At 44.6% G+C, this 14,034-nt stretch overlaps 1 protein-coding gene across 1 annotated transcript in view; it reads left to right on the top strand.

Moving 5' to 3' along the window:
- Positions 1-8,383, top strand: part of LOC138679142 (occludin-like) — a 163,117-nt gene extending 154,734 nt beyond the window's left edge. The window contains exon 8 of the mRNA XM_069767777.1: positions 1,669-8,383. Within this exon, the coding sequence (XP_069623878.1) occupies positions 1,669-1,770 (102 nt within the window). The 3' untranslated portion in view covers positions 1,771-8,383. The remainder of the gene's footprint in view (positions 1-1,668) is intronic.
- Positions 8,384-14,034: the final 5,651 nt, after the last annotated feature.

The raw sequence follows: 14,034 nt of genomic DNA on the forward strand, positions 1-14,034 counted from the left end.
GTGAGCACTGATCGGCTATACACACATCAGTCAGCGTACGGCCTATTCACACAGGAGGACCGCACTTCTCTGTGCACACAGTGATTGTTAATATGTTCTGTGCATGTAGAATGTCCTGTTTTCCCAGGAGCAATGTGCTACCAAGAACCATGATATTTAAGCCAGCTAAAAATTGTTGCACGGAATGAATAATGATTTTGCTCTTACATCAGGTGTTTACTAACCTGTTTAAATTAGCTAATAATCAGGATGACGTGCTCTTACAAACATTTCACGATTATTGGCTCATCTAAACTGGCCATGATTCAGCGGCTGTTAGCTATGCAGGTCAGCCGCAAACACCGTTCTCATTGTATGCTGCTGAGTGCTGACCTGTAGTTAGACTATCTAGAGAGCAAGATTACAAGAGTTACAAAAACTGGTCCTGTGTTCTTAAAAATGCCAGGGCTGAGTTTCAGCCCCAGTCTGGTCGTACATGCCATATTTCTGCAGGTGTCTCTGAACAGTAGTTTGCATCTCGGCTTTGGGAAAATGGCCGCCGCGATCTCTTGTGCGCACGCGCGGCATCCCGCGGCCATTTTCCTGAAGCCCCGTGCAGCAGAGCACTCCATCTGCGCACGCGCGGCCCCAGGAAGATGGCCGCCCCCACCGATGAAAGGGATGACAGCGCAGATCGCTCGCTGTGTCTTCATGTGGGCGCAGGGAATTCGGACCTTGAACATGCGCACACCACTACGCCACCAACGGAAAGCTGGGGAAGAAAAGAGCGCTGTGAACACGCCCACCTGACCAGACCAGCCTGATTGACAGGCGAAAACGGCGACTTTGATAATGTATTTCTCAGCATACATGGGGAATCAGGGTACACTACATACACTATAGTAACACACAGCGCAGGCCCTATTTAACAGTATTTATAGCTCAATCTGAAAAAGCGGGGTGACAGGTTCCCTTTAAATACCATTCGTTAATTACATTTCAAACTGCGGGAAGGGCAACTTGAAAACGTTTTGCGATCTTCTTATAGCCATCTCCTGCTTTGTGGTTCGCCACCATTTTCATTTTCAGAGTGCCAGCGCTGTTTAGAAGAACCAATGGCTGCTGTTTTTTTTTGTCACAAGATTAGAGGAGGCTGGTATTTTATAAAGCTGAGAAAATTACATTACCTGGCCTTTCCTAGTGATGATAGTGAACAAGCCATAACCCTAACAGGCTAAGTAACATCGGAAACCTTGGTCACAGTTATCTGAGGTCACAAATCTCCAAGGGTGGCCAAACTATTGCAATTACCCAATTTCCTGTTTGTAACTTTTTAAAATGCAAATGTGTCACCTTTAACTTGAGGCTTTTTAGATATCATTTCACATTCAACTTGCTTAACAATTCACAATAACAGTCATTTTGACCAGGGATTGGATACAGTCCTAGGATACTTCAGAGCGTTATACACATGTTTTCAAGGCAGTTGGAGTTCTTGCGATTGGAGGCTAAATCAAATTAAAAAAAAAAATAATAGAAGATTCTAAATTTGCAAAAGATTTGCTCATCTCTACTGCTTACCTGCTTTTAAAACCTTTGCTAGGACACATAAAAAAAATCACATTTAAATGCATTGTGTTTTCCCATGAATTTAGACTGCAGTTAATTTCTTTTTGCTTTTTTTTTAAGACTCCCGATTACCAAACAAAGAAGATTGAAACCAAACAACTTAGAAACAAACTGTTTCATATCAAAAGGATGGTGAATGATTATGACAAAGGAAGAGGCTGATGAACACGAACAAAGACGCAATGTCAGAAACAGCCACTAGAGGGCATCCAACACTGGCATTATAAGTACAACATTTTAAAGGCAGTTGAATTGAATTGGGAAATGCCAATATGTAAATATGTTTTTGCAGCTGTTAAGGATAATTTAATTTGTAATTTTTAAAGAAAAAAAATTTCGGACCAGTTGGAAACTACCTTAATTTCATCCCTTTGGAAGGTTCGAGAGATCTTCATCTGACCATGATACTTTATGCGGTATTTTGCAATACCATAACTACCAATTGTCTCCTTATAAACTGATATATTATGCCCTATTTCTTGAAATTCCTTCAATGTCTGCAGAAGTGTCCCTTACTTACGCTTTACACATAGATGGATTATGAACATGTAAACACATTTAATAAATCAGGTATTTTTTTATGTAAAAGTTGCTTAGATGCAGTGATATTTAACAACCATTTCTCATCAAAATATTGCTAGCATCTCAGGTCCTAGCATGTTGGAAATTTGGAGATAAGTAGTGATGAGCGAATATACTCGTTACTCGAGATTTCTCGAGCACGCTCGGGTGTCTTCCGAGTATTTGTACGTGCTCGGAGATTTAGTTTTCCTCACCTCAGCTGAATGATTTACATCTGTTAGCCAGCTTGATTACATGTGGGGATTCCCTGGCAACCAGGCAACCCCCACATGTACTTATGCTGGCTAACAGATGCAAATCATTCAGCTGTGGCAATAAAAACTAAATCTCCGAGCACTAAAAAATACTCGGAGGACACCAGAGCGTACTCAGGAAATCTCGAGTAACGAGTATATTCGCTCATCACTAGAGATAAGCCTTACAAAACATGCATTTTGTATAAATATACTAATAGTTCTTTAAAAGAAAAAATTGATCTTTCTGTTGACAAAAGTAGACTGAATTGCTAATAAAGAATACATTTAATTTTATACATATAGAATAGCTAAATCAGTTACTATCAGAAATAGAAAGGAACTGCCATCAGGTCAAACATTGACAGTTTTTGCTCATATTTTAATCCAGCTGCTTCCCTGAATATTCCATATTTTGTTTTTACCTTTCATCATATGGTTCCAGAAATATGAGCCTTTTTAGTTAGTCCAAATATTTAAAGGGAATCTGTCAGTAGGATTAACCCTCCTAATCCATCTATATGGGCATGTAGGTCATAGGAAGCAGAATAACATGATACCTTGATTTCTGCGATCTACAGAAATCCACGTTTTTCTTACATGTAAATGAGTTGTTCAGGACTATGGGCTGCAGGAGAATCCAGAGATTATGATAAATGAAAGGGAGAGTTACCAGTGTGAGACATGTAATAACTGACACTCTGCTCTCACAATCACACACAGCTCTGCAGTGAGATCAGAACTAACATAGTACAGCAGAGCGGATGCAAAATGTAGATCAGGAGACCAGTTTGTCAGTCATTACATGTCACACTGGTAATGTCCTCTTTAATTTAAAATAAGCTCTGGAGGCAGATAAATCTGGTAGATTTATGTCCGGCCCATAGATCTGAACAGCTCATTTACTTCAGAAAAATGTGGATTTCTCTTGAATAAGAAATCAAATAGCCCACCTCAAGGTATCAGCTTCTTATGACATGCATGTCTCTATAGATGGGTTAGGAGTGTTGAATCTACTGACAGATTCCCTTTAAGATCTTTACAAAGGGGGTGTGGCTCATAGGGCAATAATGCAAAGCAACCGAAAGACACGCCACCATGGAAAGACCATAAAAACTAATATCAAATTTAAAAAGTACATATCTCTGGAACAGTATGGAACCACACATATACACTGCTAAAAAAAAATCCTAGATATCCTAGATATCACTGAAAGAAATATTCCAGTTTCAAATCAATATTCATTACATAGTGGAATGTGTTGAGCACAATAAAACATAAAAATGATCAATGTAAATCAAAATTAATATCTCATGGAGCTCTGGATTTGGAATGATACTCAAAATCAAAGTGGAAAATCAAATTACAGGCTGATTCATCTTCACATCTGCTCAGTGTGAAACTGTTCTCATCCGTGAAGAGCACTGGGTGCCAGTATCAAATCTGCCAATCTTGGTGTTCTCTGGCAAATGCCAGTCGCCCTGCACGGTGTTGGGCTGTAAGCACAATACCCACTTGTGGATGTTGGGCCCTCATACCACCCTCATTGAGTCTGTTTTTGACACACGGATGTTAGTGGCCTGTTCGAGGTCATTTGCAGGGCACTGCCACTGCTACTCCTGTTCCTCCTTGCACAAAGGAAGAGGTAGCAGTTCTTCTGCTGTGTTGTTGTGCTCCTACCGTCCCTCCACATCTGATGTCTGCTCTATGCTCTGGACACTGTGCTGACAGACAGTTACCCTTGTTGCCACAGCTTGCATTGATGTGCCATCCTGGATGAGCTACACTACCTGAGCAACTTCTGTGGGTTGTAAAGACTGCCTCATGTTACTGTCCAGTATCTCTAGGGATGAGAGCAATGACAGAATACAAAAGTGACCAAAACAACAACAGCCAAAAAGATGAGAACAGAGAAATGGTCTGTGGCCACTCCTTTATAGGGGTTATCTTGCTAAGTGCCTATAATTTGTATCTGTTGTCTGTTCCATTTGAACAAAAGCAGGATAAGTTGATTCACAATCAGTGTTGCTTCATAACTGGACAGATTGATTTCACAGAAGTGTTATTGACTTGGAGTCACATTGTGTTGTTTAAGTGTTCCCTTTATTTTTTGAGCAGTGTATGTGTCACCAATATCAGTGATGCGACAACCACTTAAAAAAAATACATTTAGCTGAAAAGAGTCTTTAAAACATGATTGCTATGATAGTAAGAGACAGAAAAACATACAGTTTAAATCCTACCAGGCTTCCTTTCCTTCTCTTCTGCTCTAAAACAAACTGGTTATTAGGAACTAGCTGCTTTGCAGCTTCATTAAAAAGTCTGTAAATACAAACTTTGTCCAAAGCAGCCAGTCTTTGTTCCATGATATTTCTGTCAGGGTTGGATGGCTCTGTGTTGTTAGAAAACAGGGAAAACCAGAACTTTCCTTTGAAAGATTTTTTCATAAATAAATTTAGGGAATGTTCAGACTGAGTGAAGTCAAAAGCTTCCTTTTTTCAAGTGGGAGGTTGTCCAGTCCAAATTTGCAGTAACTCTGTATGACAACCCAAAGCATACAAATGACTGTGATCAAAAGTTCACATACCCTGGTGATTTTGGCCTGAAGTTGACACAAATGGTTCTGAATGGCTACTAAAGGTAACATCCTCACCTGTGACCTGTTTGCTTGTAATCAGTGTCTGTCTGATATCCAGACAGACTCTTGCATCTTTCATCCAGCCACTGATGTTTCTGGACTGTGAGTCATGGGGAAAGCAAAAGAATTGTCAACAGATCTATGGGAAAAGGTAGATCAACTGTATAAAACAGGAAAGGGATATAAAAAAGATATCCAAGTAATTGATAATGTCAGTCATCAGCATTCAAATTGTGATTAGCAAATGGAAAATCAGTGCTCTGTAAAAACAAAACCACGGTTAGGTGTCACAACTGCCGGGAAAATTGTTTTGGATGTAAAGAAAAACCCACAAATAACGTCAGCTGAAATACAGGACTCTCTGAAAACTAGCGATGTGGCTGTTTTAAGATGCATAATAGGGAGGTACTTGAAGAAAAATGGGCTGCATGGTCAAGTCACCAGAAGAAAGCCATTACTGCTCAAATGCCACAAAGTATCTCGCCTACGATACGCAAAACAGCACAGAGGCAAGCCTCAAAACTTCTGGAACAAGCTAATTTGGAGTGATGAGACCAAAATTGAACTATTTGGCCACAACCATAAATGTTATATTTGGAGAGAGGTCAACAAGGCCTATGATGAAAGGAACACCATTCCTACTGTAAAGCACAGAGGTGGATCGCTGATGTTTTGGGAATGTGTGAGCTACAAAAGCACAGGAAACTACGTACTTGGACGTTGCAACATGACAACGATCCAAAACACAAGGCTTAATCAACCTGTCATTGGCTACAGCAGAATAAAGTGATGGTTCTGGAGTGGCCATCTCAGTCTCCTGACCTCAATATCATTGAGCCACTCTGGGGAGATCTCAAGAGCACAGTTCATGCTAGACAGCCCAAGAATTTACAGGAGCTGGAAGGCTTTTTGCCAAGAAGAGTGGGCAGAATTACCATCTGAGAAAATAAACAACCTCATCCACAACTACCACAAAAGACTTCAAGCTGTCATTGATGTTAGAGGGGGCAATACACGGTATTAAAAATGGGGTATGTGAACTTTGGATCAGGGTCATTTGGATATTTTGGGTTGTCATTATGATTTAAAAAGAGAAAACACAGTAGTTTGACCATAAATGGCTTAACCCAACCACTAACCATGAGTGGAGAAAAAGTTTTAGTGTTATCATATATATTTTCTGGAAAAAAGCCAAGAAAGCAAAAATTCTGCCAGGGTATGTAAACTTTTGAGCACAACAGAACATACTCACAACCAGTGCGTGTGGCCTCGCTCCATACACTTGTATTGAGTGAGGCTGCGCCTCTTCTTGTGATGCGGCCGTGCAGTGTGCGTGGCCGACTACAGGATGCAGCCTCGCTCCATATAATTGTACGGGAGTGAGGCCACAACCTTCTGGCCTGAAGTATGAATACATACCCTCAGTTGTTGGTTCACAGTGTGTGCGCTTGGGGGACTCATAAGTCTGCAGTCACATCGAATGACTGCAGACATATCGATGTGGAGCTGACAACCCCTTTAAGGAATGGCTACTTTGCTTTAGCATTTTCTTATCATTTGTTCTCCTCAAGAGTGATGGTTTTTTTTGTAATTTCGAGAACTAAATTTTTTGTGCCAGCATTTTTTGGGACGTCCGTTACAGAATCCCTTAAGAAATGAATTCAATGCTAGTGTTTTTATAAGCAAAATGACAGTTTTTGGAGCGGCTCTGCTCTGAAAAAGAGGCATTGTGAACATACCGTTAGCTGTACTTGCACCTAATCACTCCAGGTTAACTACTAACCCCTATAGTTGTGTTATCGCTACTGTTCTGTGTGAGAAAAAAATGATTCATTATGTTTCTTTCCTTACTCTCCTGGGAGCTATTCTAATTTTCTGAAAAAATATGGATGGAAAATATACACCTTACTGTTATATTTTGAACAACATATTAGAAGAGGTGCTTTGATGTGTTGATGTCTTATACTGTAAATAATAACTCATTAGTTACATTTTAACATTACTTTTTGTAAATATGCAAATCAATCCAATATATCTTATTGCAACAGTCAAATTATATTATCTTAGTGATGCCATTGATTTCTAACTTTAGTATATCGCTATTAGTGATGAGCGAATATACTCGTTACTCGAGATTTCCCGAGCACTCTCGGGTAACCTCCAAGTATTTTTTAGTGCTCGGAGATTTAGGGTATGTGCACACGTAGAAAGATCCTCTGTGGAATTTTCCGCAGCGGATTTGATAAATCCGCAGTGCAAAACCGCGGCGGTTTTTACTGTGGATTTATCGCGGTTTCTACTGCGGATTCCGCTGCGGTTTTATACCTGTCTATTGGAGCAGGTGTAAAACTGCTGTGGAATCCGCAGAAAGAATTGTCATGCTGCGGATTGTAAACCACTGCGTTTCCGCGCTTTTTTTTCCGCAGCATGTGCACTGCGGATTTCGTTTCCTATAGGTTTACATTATACTGTAAACTCATGGGAAACCGCTGTGGACCCGCAGCTGCGGAAACGCTGCGGATCCGCAGCAAAATCCGCAGCGTGTGCATATACCCTCAGTTTTCTGCGCTGCAGCTGAATGATTTACATCTGTTAGCCAGATTGATTACATATGGGGATTCCCTAGAAACCAGGCAACCCCCACATGTTCTTATGCTGGCTAACAGATGTAAATCATTCAGCTGCGATGAGGAAAACTAAATCTCCAAGCACTAAAAAATACTCGGAGGACACCCGAGCGTGCTCGGGAAATCTCGAGTAACGAGTATATTCGCTCATCACTAATCGCTATCACTGTCTGTAAGAGAACATGGAATAAGGCTCCATAAGATTGGTAATGAATTTTAACCATTTGTTGCACAGGATCTCAATAACAGGGCTCCGCCAGGTTTTTCGGTATTCAAAAATCCCATACAGATGAATGGAGAGCCGCACATGTGCTGCCAACTTTTCACTGACAGTGGAGCATGATGGCATTCAGTTCTCAAGGTGCAGTTTCCAGGGGTGGGATTGAGCCCGTCTTTGTTGTGCCATAAATGTATGATATAGAGTAACCCCCTCTCCATTACAAAATCACACTACAAAAATTAATCAATATTAATCTGCTACCTAGATACTTTTGTTGCTCATGTATTCCTCTATATTGTCTGTAACAGTACTCTAAGATGCTATGGCTGGGTTACTGTGTAGAAGCCTGTTCTGATAAATCTGTGTACAATTTTTGTGTCTTTCTGCACCTGTATATCACATGACGTGCCTAAATCTGTCCTTGTTTAACATTCTTTTTGAAAAGGTATTTTAATAAATCTGATAATTTGCACAATTTGTATGTCTACTTATTCTCTGTGTTTGTCTGAAACAAAAAAGGGATTTTGGTTCTTCTGATTATTGGATTTAGATGTGTGATTTTGGAGCCATGATTAAAAAGCAAATCTTTGGAAATATTAGGATATTCTGAGAAAACATTAATATGTCTCATTAATACTTAAAGGGAACCTGTCACCAGGTTTGGCCGATACGAGTAATGGACACTCCCTTTCAGGGCTTATATACAGCATTCTATAATGCTCTATATAAGCCTCTGATCCGACGTGTAAAGGAAGAAAAATAACTTTTATTATACTCACTTGGGGGGCGGTCTGGTACGATGGGTGTCACTCCTCTTGGTCCGGCGCCTCCCATCTTCTTGCGGTGCCGCCTTCCTGCTTGCTTCATGTGGATGACGGGTCCCTGCCTCATCCACACAGGCTCCTCGTAATTGGGCTCCTGCACAGGCGTACTTATATGCCCTGTTAAGGGCAGAGCAAAGTACTGCAGTGCGCAGGTGCCGGGAAAGGTCAATTGTTAGCTAGATAGTGGAATACATATTCCTCAGCACTTTACAAAGCCAGCTAAAACATGCCCATTTGAATTTTGGACTTTGCCTGTTACCACCACGTCCACCGCTATGTCATTATTGTGGCCCTTACTTCACTTTTTCAAACGACCAGCAGGTGCCGTGAAACCTGAGTTTGGGAAAGGCCCTCAGGTGGTCTTGTATTATACATTTGGGAGAACTCTCACTCCTACATTTGGGCAGTCCCTCCCTCATTCAAAATTGTTAGCTAGATAGTGGAATACATATTCCCGATCACTTTACAATGCCAGCTAAAAAATGCCCATTTGAATTTTGAGCTTTGCCTGCCATCACCACCATGTCCACCACCATGTAATTATGCGGCCCTCACTTCACATTTTGAGATTGCCAACAGGTGCCGTGAAACCTGAGCTCCACAGTTCATTTGGCCACCGGATCCCAATTGAGCCACTGAGACAGTGCCACAACGGATAGTGAAAAAAATAGCTTACATTTTATTCTGCCTCCTGCAGTGACGTTTCGGTCAGAAAACCTTTATCAAGCACAAGGTCTTCTGACCGAAACGTCGCCGCAGGAGGCAGAATAAAATGTAAGCTATTTTTTTCACTATCCGTTGAGGCGCTGTCTCTTTGACCTTTTTGGATATGGAATTTTTTCTGGGATGGACCCCCTGGTTTTGACGTGTGCCCTTATGTCCTTGGAGACTTTATGATTATAGGGTGCGGTTCAACTCTTTTTTTGCTTGGATCCCAATGGAGCCACTGTCATTGCAGGTGAAGTGAATAAAATGCAAGAGTTGGAGGAGCTGTATGATCAACGTCAGTAAATTGGATTCTACCAGACACCAAAAGCATTACAAATAAATTCTGAATACAGTATATGCAAGTGAGGGCCTGTATTTTGGTCAATTAGGCCTGAAACCCATGTCAGGAATATGTACAAGCCTCATTTTACTTGGAAGCAGCCTCCTCAAGGGAAATAGACAGGAGTGCCATTGACCAATTTGCACAAGCATACACACTTCTTCTAGAAAATATCCAACCAGGTAGAATGTATCTTTTGCATGGTTTGAGCAACAATAAAGTAATTACAGGATATGTCACAGAGACTGATGAGCTCTGTGGTATGTATTATTCAGGCGACAGGCAGTGCTACAGAGCACAGGTAAAGGCCTTAGCGTGGTAATGAGCTTGTTCCAATATGTGTAAGGCTGTGGCCTGAATAGGTCTGTGGAATCAGGGCTGTATTTGCCACTAGGCACTTGAGGGCACGTGCCTAGGGTGGCGGGATGTGGGGGGCGCACTTGAGCAAGGTTTTTTTATAAAGTCCGGGGTCAAGCGCCTGCCCTCTCCCTCCCGCCCCCTCCCTGAAGACTTCATACTCACCCTCCTCCAGCGGTTCCTGCTGCAACTCCGTCTCAGCACCGGCAGCTCATCCTGTCTTCAGCGGTCACGTGGTACTGCTCATTAAGGTGATGAATATGGATGCATATTCATGACCTTAATGAGTGGTACCACATGACCGCTCACGCAGGAAGATGGTGCTGTGACGGGAGTCGGGACAGAGCTAGAGAGATGTTCGGTGCAGCCGCGCGGTTTGGGAAAGGTGAGTATGAAGGAAGACGGTAAGCCAAGCCATGCAAGAAGGGAGCAGGAGCGGGAGCAGGGGGGTTGAGAGATGAGCCATGCATACAGGGGGGGATATGAGCCATGCATACAGGAGGGGGGTGAATATGAGCCATGCATACAGGAGGGGGGTGAATATGAGCCATGCATACAGGAGGGGGGGAATATGAGCCATGCATACAGGAGGGGGGGATATGAGCCATGCATACAGGAGGGGGGGAATATGAGCCATGCATACAGGAGGGGGAGGAATATGAGCCTTGCATACAGGAGAGGGGGAATATGAGCCATGCATACAGGAGGGGGAGGAATATGAGCCATGCATACAGGAGAGGGGGAATATGAGCCATGCATACAGGAGGGGGAATATGAGCCATGCATACAGGTGGGGGGAATATGAGCCGTGCATATGGGATGGGAGGGAGATGAGTCATGCATACAGGAGGGGGAGGAATATGAGCCATGCATACAGGAGAGGGGGAATATGAGCCATGCATACAGGAGGCGGAATATGAGCCATGCATACAGGAAGGGGAGGAATATGAGCCATGCATACAGGAGAGGGGGAATATGAGCCATGCATACAGGAGGGGGAATATGAGCCATGCATACAGGAGGGGGAGGAATATGAGCCATGCATACAGGAGAGGGGGAATATGAGCCATGCATACAGGAGGGGGAATATGAGCCATGCATACAGGTGGGGGGAATATGAGCCGTGCATATGGGATGGGAGGGAGATGAGCCATGCATACAGGATGGGGGATATGAGCCATGCATACAGGATGGGGGGAGATGAGCCATGCATACAAGATGGGAGGGGTCATTATACAGTATGGAGCATCATGTGCGGCCATTATACAGTATGGAGCATCATGTGTGGCCAATATATGCAGCGCCCCAGAGACCTGGTCGTTGCAGTAATGTCGCTCTGCCACTAAGGAGGGTGATGTTATGTCTGATTGAACTCAAGGAGTTCACCTGACCAGGTATCACAAGCACACATTACACTTCACACTCCGGCCACTAGGGGGAGCAAAAGGCGCTATGTATTAGGCCACTCCTCACACTGGTAAAACTAGGGGTCGAATAGGACGTTAGAACAGAACGCAGCCTAGGGAGAGTCCAGGGAGGACCTGTCAGGGGTGGGTTCCTGACAGGGGCCTAGCAGAACGAATAGAAAGCAATGGGACCGTGCCTGCACTACCTTGCGGCGGTACCCTAAGGAAGGACAAGAAGAGAAGGATATTGTGGACAGTGAGAAACGAGATCAAGCACAAAGGAGAGCCAGTAGGAGTCGTGCCCCGAGAATGGCAACTTCCTACTAAGGCGCGTAGCTGGTGACCGGAACACCGAGGAAGTAACTGACTTTATGCCTTACTTCAAATACCGCAGGACAGTTAATTATAGGTTGGCTGTCTACCAAACATCACCTAAGCAGACATAGGGGGCAAGCGTGGAGAGGGGCGTCTCTAGTGTCCCAGAATAGCTCCGAGCCTTCCCGTCAAACGGGTGCATCCTAACCAGATAAACTTGGGGGACGGAGAGAGAGAGAACGAGAAAGAACGAGAACAAAAGTTGTGAAGACTATCCCGAATGCTCCGCAGGGAAGGACTACAACACACAGGCGCTAGTGGTAGGCACTGATTTCCACCTGGAAAGGGAACTCTGGATGTGCCTTCGGACCGGCCTGTCCCAGACAGCCCAGTTGACAGTGCTCTGGATTGAGGATCCCGAAGTCTTCAGTAAAAGGAAAAGAGACTGCAAGCCTGTGTCCTCGTTATTGACTGCGCATCACACCATTGCCACCTACACCATCGGGAAGCCCTGGGGACATACTTCACTTGTGGGAAGGTATACCATCTAGCTGCCATCACATCACCCCAGTGGGCCTCAAGCAGCATCGGTCGACCTGACCGAATACCACAGGTGGCGTCACAAAACCTTAGCCGACTTTCATCACCCCTTTCATTGGACGCCCCTTAGCAGGATCACGGACCGGGTCCAGCCACCGTGACAACCCTAGAACTGAGACAGAGAGGACGGTACCGAGTAACCCGCGGCCCTGCGTCTGGGGGCGCTCCAACTTGGCATCACGAACAGGATCTACTTAAGCCTGAAGAGTCAGGTCATGTGTGCCTTGGAACTGTGATTGAATTGTGCTTGAACTGTGATTTATTGCAAAGACTGTGTATTGCTGATTGCCGCAAAGATTCCTGCCAAAACCGCCGCCATTGTAGTGCCACGAGGAGCACAGAGGAAGAAGAAGAAGGGCATGGAGTTGTGGGCATGAACGACCTGAGAAGCGCGAAGAGTAATGGCCGCCCAGTCTAAATATTTCTGCGTCCTGAGGACGTGTCCGTCAGCAGCCGAGGTCCGCCTCCTGATTCTGTATGGCGGGCGGAGACCAAAGAAATGAAACTATGACTCAGATGGAGTGGAGCTGGAGAACAGAGAAGGCCTACGGAAAAAGATGGCCCAGTCTAGATCCCCATCACCGGAGGATTACACTGGCATGCCGCCGTTGGAGAAGATCGAGCCCTGGGAGCTGTCCGCGGAGCCCCCGCCTCCTGCACCAGATCAGATGGCAGCCCCTGAGGAGCGGCATGGAGCTGACAGAGCCCCCACCTGTGAGAGAGCTCGGTGTCCTGGCCGACCGGGGATCGGTGTTCCGCCGACTTTTGACCCGACCGTCAACGCGGCTGGCAGAGTTCCGGAATCTGCATCATTCGACCCGGAAACGCGTGAGTGGGATATGGGTTCCTTCCCCCTGGGGGGATTATCGGAAGCACCTCATAGCCGAAAATGCCAGAGACATGTAACGGGAGGCCCGCGGTGAGCTGCTGGATGGGTCCTTGCCAAAATGGGGAGTGGTAATCGTTTACCAGACCCAGGGAGGAAAAGGCTTTGTCCAAGAAATAGGATCAACGATAAGGGTCCATATCACCCGAGAGGTGGTGGAGTCTGACCTGCGGGGCGACAGTAAGGGTCCCGTCCTGCTGCCGGGGGATGTGGTAAGCTACCGGCGATACCAGAAGGGCCACGACTGGTGGGCTCGGGACATCCAGTGCTGTACCTCTGTCCTGGTCGCTGCTAAGTCCTTGGAGGAGGAACTTGCTGAAGCAGCGGCAGCCGCTGCTGCTGTTCCTCAGATCGTCCATTGGACTCCCGTGATGCCAGAAATAGACTTTGATTTTAGCCTTCCCAGACCCCCGAGGCCTGCCTGCCCGGTCAGGCCCTGGCAGAGACCACCGGAGCTGAAATAAACCTCGAAACACCGACACCTGTATATAGTTAATTAACTGTTCCCTGCTCCTTTTGCTGCTTAAACCCATCTAGGGTTAATCCTTAAAGGGGTCCCTTCGTTTACCCGGGATCCCTATTGTTTTGTATTTTTATTTTGCACAAGTTCAGCACTGTTTAAAAGACTGCCGAATCATGGATGGTGAATGATTCACAAACTGTGTTGTATATAGTTCACACCTTCTTAAA

Source organism: Ranitomeya imitator, chromosome 1, assembly GCF_032444005.1.
Source record: "Ranitomeya imitator isolate aRanImi1 chromosome 1, aRanImi1.pri, whole genome shotgun sequence".
Lineage (NCBI taxonomy): Eukaryota > Metazoa > Chordata > Amphibia > Anura > Dendrobatidae > Ranitomeya > Ranitomeya imitator.